Here is a 20,922-nt window from a genome sequence, read left to right as displayed (position 1 = left end):
ACAGTTTATGAAACTACTTTCTAATACATAAATTATTACACCACTATTATGTGTAAGTATAATCACCAGCTTGATTCGAAAATTACCAAAGGACATTCAAATTTATCAGTCGAAAAAAACCTGACAACGACATAGCTAAAGGAAAAAGACAAACAGACAAACAATAGTACACTAACCACAACAACGACAAACAAAGACCAAATGCATAGGTGAATACAATGCACAATTTGATTGATTTAGTGTTTTGCATGATCCTAGTAAAGCTTATGATATACGTACAAAACGCTTTATTTATTTATTATATAGGGTTGTAAAAGGGTTGACCGTTCACCCATATTTAGAAAGCACTTTAACACTTTAACAACCAAACCAATTTACAAAAAGAAGCATTCAATTCCTAATTAAATTTACTGTTTAGGCTTATGTATATTTGTGCATAACTATCTTCACATAATCTAACAGCAAAACTTTCATAAATTCTAAAGAAAGCATGTACCTTGTCTGCAAACCAGATAGACACAATATTAGTTTTGTGTTTTATATTGTGATTCGGGCATTTCCATTCTTTCTTTGATGACAATGTGTGGTCAAAAAAGCAAAGATCTGTTCCACAAGGAATACCAATCTGAATGGTAAACGGTAAATCTCTATTACAAGTTGAATCCTCTGAAACTGAGAAATAGAAATTGGAAATGTTTGTAATGGCATGTGTGAGGCATTCCTGTGCTGTAGATGCAATGGATGGTACAATGGAAATTTTCTTTTCTTTATGCGAAAGCGTAACTATGAATCGGTTTCCCTGAATGTCAAATCTCATATCATGGTCCCCGTCAATTTGTACATCAGCACTGTCTGTAAAGATCATCAGCCGATTGGATTTGGCACTGACTCGTAACTTCCATATCGATATGAAAGTGGCAATGAATCTGTACAAAATAGCAGGTGGTACAACTTCCTCCTTAAACCTATAAGCCAGATGGATACTTCTGTCATGGTCTATCTGTTGGCTCTCTTCTCTTTTGTTACTAATCATGCATGGCACCAAAAAAAAGTCTGATTCATCTTCATCGTCTTTTGGTCTGCAAATAATGTCCAAATGAACTAACATGTCTACTATGTAAGTATTATGTGCCCAGATCTCACGAAAACAGTCTTGCTTCCATATTTCATATAAGTTCCGTTTCAACAATTTTCCGCTTTCTTTTAGAGATTTTAAGATTTCTTTGAGGTGCTCTGGCCAAAACTGGTCATCAGTGACAATAGAACGTAGTACATCCACCAAAAACACAGGATCAATTATAACGTTGTCTCTCAGGCCAGCTTCATCAAAGTAGATCAGTTTTCCCAGGGCATGGTTAACCTTTAGAAACGATTTAAGCTGAGCAGAGTTTAAGGCTATTTTGTCGTTTTGCTTGTTTATGTCGTTCAGTTCATCCATTGTAAGTATTTTTTTGTTTTCCTCTACTTTTCGTGCTAGTTGAAGTTCCAGGGGTACAAACTTGGTTGGCATCGGTTCCCCACAGCGAGGATGGTCTAATGCAACGTCTACCAACTGTTTCTTTAATGTGGCTATTTCTTCGTCCTCCTTGTTTCTTGCATTAACAAAGATAAGAGGTTTGTATTGAAGATGTTTTTTTCCTCCATGGTTTTGAAAGAGTTCTTCGATTGAGTTTTCTAATGAAGTTCTCTGTTCTTCAACATCACCCTAAAATAAACATAAATCATAGTGTTATATAAACAGCCCAGTTTTTACCGAGTCTATGGTCTTATATATTACCCTATTATATACTTTAATAAATAGCAATTAACAAAGACCAGTCACACTTTCTAATATCGTTGCTTATAGGGGATTTTACATCTTGTATAGATCAGCTTTTTTATAACGACTTTAAATACTAGTTGTGTATATTGATTATGCATAAACGAAATTTACTTCAATAATTACAGGTTTATTCTATCATTGATTTAAAAGATTGGTTCATGGACACGCAACTCACCACAAAACTATTTTGATATACTGTATTATCTGTATACAATATTAGACGATTAATAGAAAAACGAGAGAGAGTTTACATTTTTAAACAGCAGATGACAATGGATACAGATTAAAAAGATTACAGTTAGAAATCATTATAGTACATACTTTGACTAGATCTTTGTGGGTTGCCACACATAGAATTTTCGGGTACTCTTTATTTTCCACAAACGTCTTGCAATAAGTGAGGACGGAATTGACCCAATGGATAAGATATACTACAACAAACAAACATACATACATGTATATTATTGAGAGTACTAATCTACATTGAGACATAACAAAATTATATAGGTATAAAAATACTATAACTTTTGAAATATAATCATTTCCTTTGAAGATACCTTGTAAATTATAATCTGCCTTGTTTAAACATGTAAAATTGAAAACAAAATCTGTATGTTTTTTTTTTAAATATGGGTCTCTCTCAAATTACACTACAATTTTGCTTTCTAGGTTGGTGCAGTATCATATAAAATATATTTATAGAACTGAATAAAAGTGTTTTTATACAATAGGAGTTGATCTATTTTATCTTCTGTCTTTCAGAATACAGGACACACCACTGAAATCCATAATCAAACTCACAGTATAAATGTGCGAGATTTATTTTAATTAATTTGTGTATTGTTCACACGTAGATTAAGTGTTTTATTATGTATTGCTTGGTGTACAAAAAATATGCACGATACTGGGAAAATAAATGAACTGATTTTCCAGACAAAATCATAATGCATTTGTTGAATGGTTACTAGCATGACAAGGCATTAATAACTAATGCCATATATTTGAAAAATCATCTTGAGGCAATGCATTTTTTCAACAGCTTCGTAAGGTCATACGTTCCAATTTTGATCCCACTCAGCTTTTTGTTTTTACGAAATGGGGTCGAAATTAATGAAACCCTTTTTTTGTTAAGTGATGTTTGAAAACACCAAACTGTTTGAGTCAAACACACTTAATGGGTTAATTTGGCAATACTACGGTTATAGCAGATATATAGCAATACATCATAGATATGCATCTTAAAATATGTTATCCATATATTAATGGAACATATATACTTTGTATGTAAATGGGCAATATAATTTTTGTATGTGAAGGGATAATAATTTGTTTGTACATACAAAGGACAATATCTTTCATTTATAAATATTTATTACCAGCTGTATTTCTTTGCCCCTGACATCCGGGGAGTTCTGTATACTCTGGAATGTCTTCGTGTATATCTCTGCTGCCATTGAAGATCAACAGAAATGTCCCCCGACTTGTGACGAAAAGTTGGTGAGTCAAGTGGTAGATTTTCTGACCACCAAAATCCCACAAGTCTATAGGTACAATTACCATTTCGTATTGCCCTAGAGTACACTGAGAACGTACAAGCTTGATTATTTCCTCTTCTGACATATCTATGCCAGTCAAGTTTTCTTCGATCTTAGTTTCTTCCATCTTTCCACCTCTATCATTTTGAGTTACGATATGTGAGGGTGTTCTACCTATAAAGAAACATTTCACTTTTTGAACGAAGTTACAATTTTAAAAAAACATGTAAAGTTCACTGAATATGGCATGTATTTTCGTTTAAACACTCGTGTGTGCCACGTTATCACACGTATCGAACGTATGCCTTTGCACGTCTTTGAAAAGGCATGTGTTAATAGACATTTACGGAAAGTCTCGGAACCGACTGTTTACACTGACCTTAACAGGTAAAAGGTCGTACTAACATAAAACAAAAGTATTCAGATGTGACTATTTGACCTTGCACAGACAAGACCGACACACTGATGTTTGCATTCCATTTCAAAAGGTAACTGTCCACAGCAAAACATGTCAACTAACTGTAACACATTATTAAGACTCAGAACCGAACATGCTTTGTGCTTAGTAGAGAAGAAGTAAATATAATTTTCTAAGTGTATGATTTGACCATTGGTGAATCTATAATTTCCAGAAACAGGGGACCGCTACATTGTTTGGTTCTTAAATGCCGTTATGTTAATAAAACATTTCAGAGAAGGGGGGAAAGGCGCTTTATCATCAATTCTCAGTCGTCAATAGTAATACCTTACATAGTTTTGTATATTATAAATATTGTTCCTTAAATTCCGGCAAGATGCAAGGGGATAAAACAACCCCTTGTCTGCAACCTCTTTAACACGTAACAAAGTCTGAAAGAAAATTTTGCTGTGTATCTACTGATTTGGTATTAGTAAAACAAAATGATTGAACAATTGGAAAGATCAAGAACCTGTTCTATGAAAATCCCGAAAATTGAATCGAACATTTTTTTTTCAAAATAAATCAATGAGGAGGAGAATGCCTGGTATTATATTCTGCAGTGTAGTGTAGTAAATTATATAATTATCAATTTGGTATTTTCACCAATAAATCTATCAGGTATAAATACTGTCAGACTTTCTATTTATTAAGATTGATAAAACCATTTTTGTTTCTTTCTACAATGCAACCTGATGCTTATTTGTGAATTGTATTTAAAAGACTGATCGGACGACAATTTGTCATATATTGTTCGATTTGTCACCTTTCGGTATTTAAGTTTAAAAATCTTGTTTGAGGTAATAGACATTAACCATATTCAATTGATCTATATACAAATGTATACTATATATAATATATCATTGTATCTTATGCAATTAGTACGATACGTAAATCACTAAATGCAATCATAATATAATCCATAATTAGACATGCAACAAAACTATACAATGATATGTTTGTTTGCATATTTCGGTATTAGCAAGATATTAAAGTACATACTACTGATGCAAACAGAGCGATACACCTTCCTGTTGTACGTTTTTTGTTTTGTTTTTATCTACGAAAGAATATATTCTACTCATTTTTGTTATATTATCCTCTTGTTTACATCAGCTGTTCTATTTTTATTATTTATCAAACACAATTGACGACCATCGTTTCCATAGATTTTGATACATGAATGTTTCAAAATGAATCTGATCTGGCACAAATAAAAACACAACTGTACCTTTAAATGCTTTCTGTATTCGATTTCGGAGATCGAGGAACGGTTGGAGCTTTGACTTCTTTTTGACAGCACGTGGAATATTGTCCTGAGATATAAGAGCACCTGGTTTTGACATGTTCCTGCTATGTGATACTTCACCTGCATCCGGAATAGAGGTAACAACATCTTGATTCTTCGTCTCCTCGCGTTGTTTTACTATATCGAGATCTTCTTTATCATTAACCGATTTAACAGCACCTACTGTAGCTGTCACTTCTTTACTCCTGAGTAAGCTTTGAACTGTGGCATTCAATATGGTTCCTAAAAAGGAATAATCTGATTTATGAAAAATTTCGAAATTATATTTAAAAAATTGTAAAAAATATGTAATCGCATAAACAAGTGAAGGAGTTGAGTGATGGTTGTTTGTGGGGTCTGTTATGTTGTCAATTGTTTATGTTTATTGGTGAATTTATAAGACGTCTTTATACAAAATGATGTTCCATCTAAAAGTCCCGGATGGTGACAGAATAAGCAGACTTAAATGTAATGTATTATGTTGTTAGTAAAGAAGAAGATTTTAATTAAATTAGATTCATGAATTAATCTTCGTATTATGAGTTTCAGTCAAAGTGGAAAATAGAAATCCGAATACCAGCTATTGTAACAGTTACATAAAATTTGAATCTAGGTCGATGTTTAATTCAAATGGTAACTCGATTTGCATATTTACCTTGGCAATGATTCGTTCTTTGACCTAGTTTAAATATTATTATTGGTCAAACTCCGTTCTGATTTAAATCATATTCTAACTTAAACTTTGAGCATTAGCTACAACTAAACGTATTGTTCTCAATTTATCTATCAATCACACTTTGAACTGAAGTTTAAAACCTATTCTTACAGGAACTTTCATCAATCTCCAGCTCGAACTCGAAACATTACTGTAAGTTTCATTTAGATCAGTTAACTCTTATTGCTTATTTGTTAGATAATAAATACCATGCTTTAGGAAAATCCAACAACGTTCTTTTATGTCCATTCCAGCCCTTCCCAGGTAAATCCATATACCATCCGTAGATTGCCGTTCTTCTGGAGCCTCGTCTCCAACTAAAATTTTGGCTAAACTCGTTTTCCCCACACCAAATGGACCAGTTAAAAAAATTCTGTTCCAGAAGCACCTGTACGCCCCGCTCACTAACAGACCTTTGAATTCCTTATCAGAGAAGATCAGTATTTCTTCTCTAGGGCCTGCAATATTATAGCCGAAAGTAATATGAATTACAAAATATGGACTTCAATTTTCAGAAATATTATTCTGCCATAATAAGAAAAGCCAGTATAAACAAGAAACTGCATGCGATTTTGTTTAAGCCTAAACCCGTTTTTAAATGTTAGACGTTGAAAGAAATTTCAGTAAGTATGATAAGATTTCAAATAATTCACGGACAGCAAGGAGTTTTATATATCGTCACATGTACACAGTGCACATCAATATCATTTATCTCCAGATCAAATTTCGTATAACTCTTTAACTTACCCTACCTAAAGATGCTATTATGTGTTAAGATTATTTGACTTAAATGTTTTGGTTCCTTCCAGTCATTAATATGTTGTTGTGGTTTTGTATGAAAACATTTAAAACAAAAATCAAATAATCACCTCACAAAGAAATTGTAATACGTAACAGCAAATCCATCTGCATGAACATTTAATCAAATTTAAAGAAGAAGTGATTCCAGAAGTTCTCAATAGATAGCAATATTATAAGTTAAAAGTTCACAAAACAAACCTAATCATACAGCGGAAAAGTAACAACATATATTTCATACTCTGCATATAATAACACAAATAACAGTTTTACCAAACACGAATTGACTACCAGACATAAACGAACATCCTTTATATTTTCAACATCATATTAAAGTGTTTCAAACCAGTTACTAAGTCATAAATCATTAACAGTGAGTTACAGTTTTATAGATGTTTATCACACATATCATATAAAAAATCAAACCTTTCGAGACTTTTAATATACCCTTCTGCTGAGGGTTTTTTGAGCTGACGTTTTGATTTTCTGTTGACATGACGATCTACAACATGAAATGTACTTGTAATAGATATCAAATTATATATTTAATTAAATGCTATTTAATTTCTGACCTTAAATTAATGCATATTGTTGACTATATAAATTTTCCATTGATTGTAGTCAATTCTTAACATATGTGTCGGTTAGTGTATAGAAAGGTATAAACTATGAAAATTAGAGCTCGGGGCTTATATAGTATATACCTTTCTATACACTATTCAATTTAGCACATATTTACAACTTGAGTAATCCTGTAATTAATCTATTGATATGTTTTGGCTGACTATGTGTAGCTCATTTACGTCGTTTTGTAAATTTACTCACTATTATCATTGTAAAATATTGAATCCAGAATGAAAAGGTTGTAGTTGCTGGTGTAAGTATGTTTATTCGTATAAAGCTGTGTTTTACTATACATGATAAATTTTAAAACATATAGATAGTTTGCAGTGGCAGATAAAAAAAGAGGGTGTTGGAAAACGCATATTGTTTCGGTTGATCAATGCTTTGAATAAGAACATACAGTTGGACCCCCTCCCCTTTTATTTTGGGTTGGGACACCTTTTAAAAATGGATGGACCTTCTCCTGGTATATATTCATAGGAAGTCTAGTGGATAGTTTACATGCATGAACTATCTGTTACTAGACATTGAGCAATCAATAATCAATCAATTCATTACGAAATAGATCAAATTGCTTAAATTTTCTTAACAATGTTTTATGGTTCACTCTATTTTTGGGTTTAAAGTAATTACCTAGAAGATAAATTATTACAACTTAAATCTAGTAATAAATAACTATATATGTTACTTTTTATTTAACTCAAAGAGACTTTTATTTTCAAAAACATGTTTAGATCCAAAGATTAAATAGTGGGGTGTCTAAAAATTAATTTGAAAACTAATTACAAACTATTTAGTTTAATTTGGAACACAACATTTTTTTCAAAATAGCCAGTAGCAATTTTTATTTCCATATCTTGATTACGATACAATGAAATCTTACCCTTATGGTCATTCATGCGTAGTTTCTTAGTACACGGAAAAAGCATGTACTATGAAAAATAGAAGGCAAATGCAAGCAATTTGATTGGACGATAAGTTGTAAGTATGTGCTAAATTACTTATAACACACAATTCAATTCCAACGATTTTTTGTTTACATTGGTGTTCTCCAATTGTTTTGATCAAATAAGTTTGTAACTAACACGTATATAATGTGTTTTGTAAGCAAACTTGATAGAATGGTCAATAATATTAGATATTCGCACACAATGCAGCCATTTTCACAAATAAAACATAACTCATTGTGATGCACAAAATTAGATTATCTTAATGTTTTAAACCAATGCTTTTTTTATTCTATAATTGTACAAAAAAAAATATAAAAAGAATAACTAGAGGCTCTAAAGAGTCTGTGTCGCTCACCTTGGTCTATGATCATACTAAACAAAGGACATACATAATAAATTAGAATAGAATTCATGAGAAAATTATGTTTTGGTGATGATGATGTGTTTGTCAATCTAACTTTACTGAACATTTTTGCTGTTTATAATTTTCTCTATTTAAAATGACCTTGGCTCAGTAGTTTCAAAGGAAAATATTTTGTAAAAGTTTACAAAAATTTACAAAAATTTAGGAAAATTGTTCAAAGCGCAATAACTCCTTCAGGGGTCAATTGACCATTTTGATCAAGTTGACCTATTTGTATATCTTACTTTGCTTTACATAAATATTGTTTACAGTTTATCTTTTTCTAAGAGAATATTGAAGATAATAACCAAAAACTGCAAAATTTTCTAAAAAGTACCCATTAAAGGCAGGAACCCAACAACGGGTTGCCTGATTTGTCTGAAAATTGCAGAGCAGTTAGATCTTGACTTAATGAACTCTTAACGCTTTGAATTCAGAGATAATAGCCTAAAATTGCATTTTACCCCTATGTACTATTTTTAGCTATGTCGGCCATCTCGGTTCATGGACAAGGTCATTGTACACATTATTGAAACAACATACCCTTAAGATGATGTTTGCCAAGTTTGATTAAATTTGTCTAAGTAGTTTCAGGGGAGAAGATTTTTGTAAAAGATTACTAAAATGTTAGAAAATGGTTGAAAATAGACTACAAAGGGCAAAAACTCCTTAATGGGTCAACTGAAAATCTTGATCTTGTTGACTTATTTGTAGATTTTACTTTGCGGAATATTAATTCGGTTTACATTTTATCTCTATCTTTTATAATATTCAAGATACTAACCAAAAACAGCAAAATTTCCTTAAAATTACTAATTCGGGGGCAGCAACCCAATTTCAGCAAAGTATAAAATCCTAGGTTGTCCAATTTGTCTGAAAATTCCAGGGCAGATAGATCTTGACCTGGTTCACAATTTTACCCTGTCAGAATTGTTCTAAATGATTTGGTTTCACAGATATAAGCCAAAAACTACATTTTACCCCTATTTGCTATTTCTAGCCATGGCGGCCATCTTGGTTGGTTGGCCAGGTCATTGGACACAGATTTATTAAACTACATATCATAAGGATGACTGTGACCAAGTTTGGTTAAATTTGGTCAAGTAGTTTAAGAGGAGAAGATTTTTTAAAAAGATTACTAAAATTTTAGAAAAATGGTAAAAAATGGACTACAAAGGCCAATAACTCCTTAATGGGTCAACAGACAATTTTGGTCATGATAACTTATTTGTAGATCTTACTTTGCTGAACATTTAGCTGTTTACAGTTTATCTATATCTTTTATAATATTCAAGATAATACTCAAAAACTGCAAAATTTTATCATAATTACTAATTCGGGGGCAGCAACCCAACAACAGGTTGTCCGATTTGTCTGAAATTTCAGGACAGATAGAATTTGACCTTATAAACAACTTTATCACATGTCACATTTGCTCTAAATGCTTTGGTTTCAGAGATATCAGCCAAAATCTACGATTTACCCCTATGTTCTATTTTTAGCCATGGGTCATCGGATACATTTTTTAAAACTAGATACTCCAAGGATAATTGGTAAAATTTGTCAAGTATTTTCAGAGGAGAAGATTTTTGTAAAATGTTACGGACGCCGGACGACGGACGCCAAGTGATGAGAAAAGCTCACTTGGTCCTGTGGGCCAGGTGAGCTAAAAAACAAATAGTTTTAAATATCTTATTTCATATTGATGTTTAAAATATATTATTACCCAGTATTTTAAAATCGTATTTTATTTGTGTTCTTCATTTTTGTGTTCTAATTTTATTTTCCACTTTGAACATGGACACACTTATGTTGATGAACTGTTTGAGTTCAATTAGATATCAAACAATAAAAATATACTCTTCAAACTTAATAATGCAAACATAATATTTGGTGGGCCTAACAAAATCATGGAAAGAACCAAGTCCACTTTTCTGAAAGATTAACCGTCATTGAAGTTTCAGTGTTAACATTTTCCTGTGTTTGAAATTTTGGTGAATTTGACATCTAATGTAATCTTAACAAGCTATATGCATTTCATACCCATACATTGTACATACGACAAATGTAGTGATGTTTGATTATGGTTGATGACTGTATGTTGCCCTTTAAATTTTCATTTCATTTTGTTGTGTTATAAGGTTGCTTTGTCGTCTTGACTTACAATATTTTAGAGATAGATTGATGATTTTATCAATTTATACACATCGTTTTACTTGAGATGTTGATATTAAATTAATTGATTACAATACTAAATAGTCACATGACAAACAATATTACTTTGATATGTTTGAAGTTCGTTTCGCTTAAATTAATGACATATAATTTATATACTTTTCGACACTTTTGTGGTCGTTATCTGCCGTTTAATAAAACAATACTACCAAGTCATATAACAAAACTATCACTCCTCACTATTCCATTTTTTCATCATTAATATGTTCTGTATACTTTTGTGATCGCTATTTACCATTTAATAGAGCAGAACATATACCTTGAGATAGTCCATTATTTTTTTCTTTTCTTTTCTTTTTTCTGTAGAATCTTGTCGGTTTTTCTTTGCAGCAAGCTGGTAAGGAGTTTTACCCTAAAACACAATATAATAGTATACATATGTTCCTTAACATTTAATTGAGTATCGCTTTGTTTTACCACATGTCAAGTACACATAAAACATTGATTGCTCTTTGTTTTTGTTGGTTGCTGTTAGTACCTGATATTTAGCATGTCTTTGATTTTTGACATTGTGTCTGATGTTTCTGTTGGTTGCATTCGTTATTTGTTACTGACTGTTTTATTTTTACTTTAAATGCTGTTGTTGGTTGCTGGTAGTATTTTTTCCTTTCGTCAACGAATGAACGAGACAAAATGAAGAATTGGGATCTCAACAACAAGTTTAAAAACATTAAATATTTTATTAAAAGTATAGAATCTCATTAGTTGCTTTGCCATATCGCAGAGAAGTTGTTGTTTTGGTCGCTGCTCGACTATGTATATATCTTCTGTTTGAAACTACATAATGACAAAGTTAAACATAACGTTGGATCTTTGATGCATTTTATCCATTTGATTTTTCTTAGAACATTTTGCCCATTGACCCTCATATTTCTTTTTATAAATTGTTTACATGTATAATTATAAGCATTCTGTTAAAGTTTTAAATTTTAAAAATGTGTTTTTTAAAAACTGTTTTTCAGAACTTTAACTTGTCCATGATGAAGCTATGAAAAATCAAGAGAGAACATCTAACCGACATAATTTCAATGGCTAATATCTTGAAAACAAGCCCATTGACCTATATTTTGTTTGTGCTCTATTGGTTTCCTTATTAATCCCCCATCAATATATTCTAGTGTTAATAAAGGCTTGTTATTTTGAAACTGAGAAGCGATTTTCCTGAAGTCTTTTAATAGTTTTTAGCATAGCCAAAAAATAACATGTGTCAATCAATAATAGCAATGTATTTATTTATTGTGTTAACAAGAATATGTCCATAGTACACGAATGCCCCACTCGCACTATCATTTTCTATGTTCAGTGGACCGTGAAATTGGGGTCAAAACTTTAATTTGGAATTAAAATTAGAAAGATCATATCATAGGGAACATGTGTACTAAGTTTCAAGTTGGTGTTACTTTAACTTCATCAAAAACTACCTTGACCAAAAACTTTAACCTGAACTTCGCACTATCATTTTCTATATTCAATGGACCATGAAATTGGGGTCAAAACTATAATTTGGCAGTAACATTTGAAAGATAATATCATGGGGAACATGTGTACTAAGTTTCAAGTTGATTGGACTTCAACTTCTTCAAAAACTACCTTGACCAAAAACTTTAACCTGAAGCGGACGGACGAACGGACACACAGACGGACAGACGAACGGAGGCACAGACCAAAAAACATAATGCCCCTCTACTATCGTAGGTGGGGCATAAAAAAGAGGGGCGAAAGATACCAGAGGGACAGTCAAACTCATAAATTGAAAATAAACTGACAACGCCATGGCTTAAAATGAAAGGGACACACAAACAATAGTATACATGACATAAAATAGAAAACTAAAGAATAAGCAACACGAACCCTATCAAAAAAGTGGAGGTGATCTCACGTGCTCCGGAAGGGTAAGCAGATCCTGCTCCACATGTGGCATCCGTCGTGTTTCTCATGTTATACCAAATTTTCTTTTAAGATGGCTGGGGCCTATTCGAAGTTTCTGTCAGAAGTAATTTTGGTTATCTTAATCTTTACAGAGAGTGAATCAAATTGGTCGGAAATATAAGGGGGTCCCGGACCATTTAAGCTTAAAATTTTACTTTTAAACAGGTATGCAAAAGGAACCATTTTTCAATGAAATGGTAAGGACAATAGAAGTGTTGACATATATATTATCGGAATATAAAAAAGACTGTCTGTGACACTTGGTTAAAAACTATAGTATAACAAGCTGTAATATAGCTTCAAAGATTAGGCAAATAAAAAATATAGGTCACCGATAAGTAAAACAAAAATATTTAGCCTTAAAACCTATATTTTGGCGGAAAAATTGTGAAATTTGGTGAAATGTCATTTTGAGCACTTTTAACAGAAATAAAAAAAAAACGATGATAATTTTTTAGTGCCAAAAATTTAACTTTTTTAATCAACAAAATATCTAAAAAAAAAAAAGGATATTGAGTTTACGACACAAACTTGTAATTTTTCGTGTTCATGGTAATTCATGCTTGAAATTATACGCGGTTGAATAGTTCCGACCCCCTTCAAGTGGAATTATATGTCTTTATTGATATATCACGGAAACGATTGAAAGCTACAAAGACATAATCAACACCTTTGTTGAAAGACTATAACAATCAAAACCAAGAAGTAAACAAAGACTCACAAAACCAAAGGACATTTACATCGACAGTTATAAATAATAAATAAGAAACAACACAAACTCCACTAAAACCGGGAGTGATATCATGTGCCTTAGAAGGGTAAACATTTTCTGCACCGTATACGGCACCTGTCGTGTAATTTTTTTGTTCAAAGAACAATTTAAAGTTAACACGGAACAACGAAAATCAAATAAAAATCTCTGCATTTCTTAATGTAAAGAATCCGTTATGTTTGAACTTCTAACTATTACTGAGTTTAAAGGTATTTTCTTTATTAATTTTTAAACCTAAACAGTAATAGGTAAAAAGTACGGCTCCAACTAAGAGCTTGGTTCATACCGACAACCAACCTATATAACAGGAAAACCAACGATCTGATGCATATGGGAAACGAAAAACGTTAAACGATGCAATTTTCTAAGACCCCAATCAAAATCCTTTTACGATGTCGTTAAACAATTCAATTCCCAATTAATGTTGTGTATTTGTGATATAAATAAGATCAACAATTTCAAACAACCAGAGATGACCAAGTTGTTAGTTTTATCATTTGTTTTATACATCAATGTCATGTTTCTTCTCTGGTGTTAATATATTAGTTAGTCCACAGAAAAGGTGTATGCAGTGTATGAAGAGGATCTAATTAAATTTACAATGAAATTCAGTAAGAAATGTTTGTGAAAGATGACGATGTAAGTGTAGACAGACTCCGAGTGACTTGTTACTTCGTGATTTAGCACATGACATATTTGAGGGTCTTGGTGGTCTTAACAGAATAGATAAAAATGGGTAAAAAAATCAGATTAAGGTCAGAAAAATAAAGATCAATTAAAGTAGGCAAATATAAATAATGCGGTACTATAAAATTCATATTGGGGAAAATTAGTAGATTAAATAATCAAAGAAACAACAAATGAGGGAATTCACACGAAGACTGAGTGTAATTAGGTGATTGGTTGTTGGTATTATATATTATTGTATAGCAATATAATATTTCCAACAAAAAGTAACCAAAAGTTAGCGTGCAATAAATTCTAATATTGCACTAGTGCAATAAATCTTCAAAATTCATGACGTCATCAATGACAAAATCTTAGTTTAAACCAATTTTTACTTTCAAATATTATATTGCTATACAATAAAAGGGTTATTGCATGAATATTGGGGAATATTGTCCCTCGCAAGCTCGTGCAATATAAAATTCTACTACAGTCATGTGTTTGATTAGTGACTTGATGTATACTTGGTGAAGTGAGATAGTGTAATGAGGTGGTTGGTTGTTGGTATTATATATTTACCGCCATGTGTTTGATTAGTGACTTGATGTATACTTGGTGTAGTGAGGTAGTGTAATGAGGTGGTTGGTTGTTGGTATTATATATTTACCGTCATGTGTTTGCCTATTGACTGATGTATACTTGGTGAAGTGAGATAGTGTAATGAGGTGGTTGGTTGTTGGTATTATATATTTACCGTCATGTGTTTGCCTATTGACTGATGTATACTTGGTGAAGTGAGATAGTGTAATAAGGTGGTTGGTTGTTGGTATTATATATTTACCGTCATGTGTTTGCCTATTGACTGATGTATACTTGGTGTAGTGAGATAGTGTAATGAGGTGGTTGGTTGTTGGTATTATATATTTACCGTCATGTGTTTGATTATTGACTTGATGTATACTTAGTGAAGTGAGATAGTGTAATGAGGTGGGTGGTTGTTGGTATTATATATTTACCGCCATGTGTTTGATTATTGACTTGATGTATACTTGGTGAAGTGAGGTAGTGTAATAAGGTGGGTGGTTGTTGGTATTATATATTTACCGTCATGTGTTTGATTATTGACTTGATGTATACTTGGTGAAGTGAGATAGTGTAATGAGGTGGGTGGTTGTTGGTATTATATATTTACCGCCATGTGTTTGATTATTGACTTGATGTATACTTGGTGAAGTGAGGTAGTGTAATAAGGTGGGTGGTTGTTGGTATTATATATTTACCGTCATGTGTTTGATTATTGACTTGATGTATACTTGGTGTAGTGAGGTAGTGTAATAAGGTGGGTGGTTGTTGGTATTATATATTTACCGTCATGTGTTTGATTATTGACTTGATGTATACTTGGTGAAGTGAGATAGTGTAATAAGGTGGGTGGTTGTTGGTATTATATATTTACCGTCATGTGTTTGATTAGTGACTTGATGTATACTTGGTGTAGTGAGTTAGTGTAATAAGATGGGTGGTTGTTGGTATTATATATTTACCGTCATGTGTTTGATTATTGACTTGATGTATACTTGGTGTAGTGAGATAGTGTAATGAGGTGGGTGGTTGTTGGTATTATATATTTACCGTCATGTGTTTGATTATTGACTTGATGTATACTTGGTGTAGTGAGTTAGTGTAATGATGTGGGTGGTTGTTGGTATTATATATTTACCGTCATGTGTTTGATTATTGACTTGATGTATACTTGGTGTAGTGAGTTAGTGTAATAAGGTGGTTGGTTGTTGGTATTATATATTTACCGTCATGTGTTTGATTATTGACTTGATGTATACTTGGTGTAGTGAGGTAGTGTAATAAGGTGGGTGGTTGTTGGTATTATATATTTACCGTCATGTGTTTGATTATTGACTTGATGTATACTTGGTGTAGTGAGTTAGTGTGATAAGGTGGTTGATTGTCTGGGTACATTCTTACTGTTCTTGTTATCTTATCATAGATGTTTTAATCAATAGTTAATAGGATATGTAAATATTACGTATTTTATTGAAATTTGGATGCAAATAAAATATAACCAAATACTAGAATACCTCACAAAGGCTTATGATTTTTACACTAGGTACTATATCATCAACTATTACCTGGTAAGTCACATCCAACGGACTCATTCCAACTTCTTCTATCAGCACTTTTATGACATGTAAATTTCCATACTGAGCAGCAACATGTAATGCAGTTCTTCCATCCTATAAACATACCAAACCATGTGACAATCAAGGCAATGCTGTGTAATTAGTATCAATCAAATACAATAAAATGGTGTTACATGTACATTGTGCAAATGTCATTGGAAACCATGTGACAATCAAGGCAATGCTGTGTAATTAGTATCAATCAAATACAATGTAATGGTTTAGTTTAAACATATTTTATTTGCTGAATTAAAGCAAAATGGATTAGACACAAGTAATTCATACTTATGAAGTCTTCTCCATAATACAATATAAAGTTACAATAATAGTATAATATAATGGACATGCATATAAAACAAACAATTTATGCAATATAATACTAGCTTTGATAGGTGAACAAAGAGGATAGAAAGTAAAAAGAGAAAAAAGTTTGAAAAGTCGTATAATTCTGTGACCATGAATTGTGAATTGATGACAATGATGACGTTCCGTGTCAGTAATAATAACGCTCTATGGTGTAATGGTGTTATAACTGTCACTTGAACTGTGTGATAATATAGGCATTACTACTTGATAGCTATAACAAACATTAATCATATTAGTTATAATAAACTATTTAGTCGCAAAAGTATTTAATATATGCTTGATAAAAAATTGAATAAACACAACAACAACAGTATCAACGAAATTTAGTATAATAATGTTACAACTGTCACAAGAAACTGTTTGCTAATTAATAACTATATGATAGCTAAATAAACCATATAGTCAGAATAGGACTTTTAGTCCTTAAAAAAATAAAATAAACACGATTGTTTTTTAGTTAGACGTCAAAACTTCTATAAGAACTGTCATGTTGAAACAAAACTGTTAAAAACATACATCAAATATAAAATGGGATTCAGTGCGACGACACTATTTATGTGGAATCCCCTTTAAATAAGTGTGCTTGTTTTTTTTGAAATTTGATTTTACATTTCCTCTGTAAAATAACTCTTATCTGAATATAAGGAGTATTTCAGAAAATGTCATGTCTGTTTAACTTGTGCAATAAACAACAAAACGTATGATGATTCTGTGAAATAAGGAGTAGGATTATACTGACGATAACGTCTTGTCCGTCAAACCTGTGAAAATAACAACAAGACGTATGATGATTCTGTGAAAAGAGGAGTAGAATTATACTTAAGATAACGACATGTATGTCAAACCTGTGTAATTAACAACAAGACGTACGATGATTCAGTGAAAAGAGGAGTAGTATTATACTTACGATAACGACATGTCTGTCAAACCTGTCTTAATAATAACAAGACGTACGATGATTCAGTGAACAGAGGAGTAGGATTATACTTAAGATAACGTCTTGTCCGTCAAACCTGTGTAATTAACAACAAGACGTACGATGATTCAGTGAAAAGAGGAGTAGGATTATATTTAAGATAACGTCTTGTCCGTCAAACTTGTGTAAATAACAACAAGACGTACGATGATTCAGTGAAAAGAGGAGTAGGATTATACTTAAGATAACGACATGTCTGTCAAACCTGTGTTAATAACAACAAGGCGTACGATGATTCAGTGAAGATAGGAGTAGGATTATACTTAAGATAACGACATGTCTGTCAAACCTGTGTTAATAACAACAAGACGTACGATGATTCAATGAAAAGAGGAGTAGGATTATACTTAAGATAACGTCTTGTCTGTCAAACCTATGTAAATTTCAAGACGTATGATGATTCAGTGAAAAAAGGAATAGAATTATACTTAAGATAACGACATGTCTGTCAAACCTGTGTAAATAATAACAAGACGTATGATGATTCGGTAAAAAGAGGAGTAGAATTATACTTAAGATAACGTCTTGTCTGTCAAACCTTTTTAAATAACAACAAGACGTATGATGATTCAGTGAAAAGAGGAGTAGGATTATACTTAAGATAACGTCTTGTCTGTCAAACCTGTGTAAAGAACAACAAGACGTATGATGATTCAGTGAAAAGAGGAGTAGGATTATACTTAAGATAACGTCTTGTCTGTCAAACCTTTTTAAATAACAACAAGACGTATGATGATTCAGTGAAATTAGGAGTAGCATTATACTTAAGATAACGTCTTGTCCGTCAAACTTGTGTTAATAACAATAAGACATATGATGATTCAGTGAAAAGAGGAGTAGGATTATACTTAAGATAACGTCTTGTCTGTCAAACCTTTTTAAATAACAACAAGACGTATGATGATTCAATGAAAAGAGGAGTAGGATTATACTTAAGATAACGTCTTGTCTGTCAAACCTGTGTAAAGAACAACAAGACGTATGATGATTCAGTGAAAAGAGGAGTAGAATTATACTTAAGATAACGTCTTGTCTGTTAAACCTGTGTAAATAACAACAAGACGTATGATGATTCAGTGAAAAGAGGAGTAGGATTATACTTAAAATAACGTCTTGTCTGTCAAACCTGTGTAAATAATAACAAGACGTATGATGATTCGGTGAAAAGAGGAGTAGGATTATACTTAAGATAACGACATGTCTGTTAAACCTGTGTAAATAATAACAAGACGTATGATGATTCAGTGAAAAGAGGAGTAGGATTATACTTAAGATAACGTCTTGTCCGTCAAACCTGTGTAAATAACAACAAGACGTATGATGATTCAGTGAAAAGAGGAGTAGGATTATACTTAAGATAACGTCTTGTCAGTCAAACCTGTGTAAATAACAACAAGATGTATGATGATTCAGTGAAAAGAGGAGTAGGATTATACTTAAGATAACGTCATGTCTGTCAAACCTGTGTAAATAACAACAAGACGTATGATGATTCAATGAAAAGAGGAGTAGGAGTATACTTAAGATAACGTCTTGTCTGTCAAACCTGTGTAAATAACAACAAGACGTATGATGATTCAGCGAAAAGAGGAGTAGGATTCTACTTAAGATAACATATTGTCCGTTAAACCTGTGTAAATAACAACAAGACGTATGATGATTCAATGAAAAGAGGAGTAGGAGTATACTTCAGATAACGTCATGTCTGTCAAACCTCTGTAAATAACAACAAGACGTATAATGATTCAGTGAAAAGAGGAGTAGGATTATACTTAAGATAACGTCTTGTCCGTCAAACTTGTGTAGATAACAACAAGACGTATGATGATTCAGTGAAAAGAGGAGTAGGATTATACTTAATATAACGTCTTGTCCGTCAAACTTGTGTAGATAACAACAAGACGTATGATGATTCAGTGAAAAGAGGAGTAGGATTATACTTAAGATAACGTCTTGTCCGTCAAACCTGTGTAAATAACAACAAGACGTATGATGATTCAGTGAAAAGAGGAGTAGGATTATACTTAATATAACTTCTTGTCCGTCAAACCTGTGTAGATAACAACAAGACGTATGATGATTCAGTGAAAATAGGAGTAGGATTATACTTAAGATAACGACATGTCTGTCAAACCTGTGTTAATAACAACAAGACGTACGATGATTCAGTGAAAAGAGGAGTAGGATTATACTTAAGATAACGTCTTGTCTGTCAAACCTATGTAAATAACAAGACGTATGATGATTCAGTGAAAAAAGGAATAGAATTATACTTAAGATAACGACATGTCTGTCAAACCTGTGTAAAAATTAAACAAGACGTATATTGATTCAGTAAAAAGAGGAGTAGAATTATACTTAAGATAACGTCTTGTCTGTCAAACCTGTGTAAAGAACAACAAGACGTATGATGATTCAGTGAAAAGAGGAGTAGGATTATACTTAAGATAACGTCTTGTCTGTCAAACCTTTTTAAATAACAACAAGACGTATGATGATTCAGTGAAATTAGGAGTAGCATTATACTTAAGATAACGTCTTGTCCGTCAAACTTGTGTTAATAACAATAAGACATATGATGATTCAGTGAAAAGAGGAGTAGGATTATACTTAAGATAACGTCTTGTCTGTCAAACCTTTTTAAATAACAACAAGACGTATGATGATTCAATGAAAAGAGGAGTAGGATTATACTTAAGATAACGTCTTGTCTGTCAAACCTGTGTAAAGAACAACAAGACGTATGATGATTCAGTGAAAAGAGGAGTAGGATTATACTTAAGATAACGTCTTGTCTGTCAAACCTTTTTAAATAACAACAAGACGTATAATGATTCAGTGAAATTAGGAGTAGCATTATACTTAAGATAACGTCTTGTCCGTCAAACTTGTGTTAATAACAATAAGACGTATGATGATTCAGTGAAAAGAGGAGTAGGATTATACTTAAGATAACGTCTTGTCTGTCAAACCTTTTTAAATAACAACAAGACGTATGATGATTCAGTGAACAGAGGAGTAGGATTATACTTAAGATAACGTCTTGTCTGTCAAACCTGTGTAAAGAACAACAAGACGTATGATGATTCAGTGAAAAGAGGAGTAGAATTATACTTAAGATAACGTCTTGTCTGTTAAACCTGTGTAAATAACAACAAGACGTATGATGATTCAGTGAAAAGAGGAGT

The 20,922-nt window shown here is 32.1% G+C and overlaps 1 protein-coding gene across 1 annotated transcript in view; it reads right to left on the bottom strand.

The window, feature by feature from the left end:
* LOC143052947 (uncharacterized) overlaps window positions 1-20,922 on the bottom strand; it is a 605,057-nt gene that overhangs the window by 16,551 nt on the left and 567,584 nt on the right. Inside the window, exons 15-22 of the mRNA XM_076226129.1 lie at window positions 16,342-16,446; window positions 11,087-11,179; window positions 7,042-7,117; window positions 6,027-6,275; window positions 5,046-5,345; window positions 3,199-3,531; window positions 2,144-2,253; window positions 497-1,705 (exon numbers count right to left, since the gene is read on the bottom strand). Of these exons, the coding sequence (XP_076082244.1) occupies window positions 497-1,705; window positions 2,144-2,253; window positions 3,199-3,531; window positions 5,046-5,345; window positions 6,027-6,275; window positions 7,042-7,117; window positions 11,087-11,179; window positions 16,342-16,446 (2,475 nt within the window). The remainder of the gene's footprint in view (window positions 1-496; window positions 1,706-2,143; window positions 2,254-3,198; window positions 3,532-5,045; window positions 5,346-6,026; window positions 6,276-7,041; window positions 7,118-11,086; window positions 11,180-16,341; window positions 16,447-20,922) is intronic.

Source organism: Mytilus galloprovincialis, chromosome 11 (assembly GCF_965363235.1).
Source record: "Mytilus galloprovincialis chromosome 11, xbMytGall1.hap1.1, whole genome shotgun sequence".
In the NCBI taxonomy this organism is placed as follows: domain Eukaryota; kingdom Metazoa; phylum Mollusca; class Bivalvia; order Mytilida; family Mytilidae; genus Mytilus; species Mytilus galloprovincialis.
Note: the sequence above shows the minus strand (reverse complement) of the source record. Positions and strands in the feature narration are given on the sequence as shown.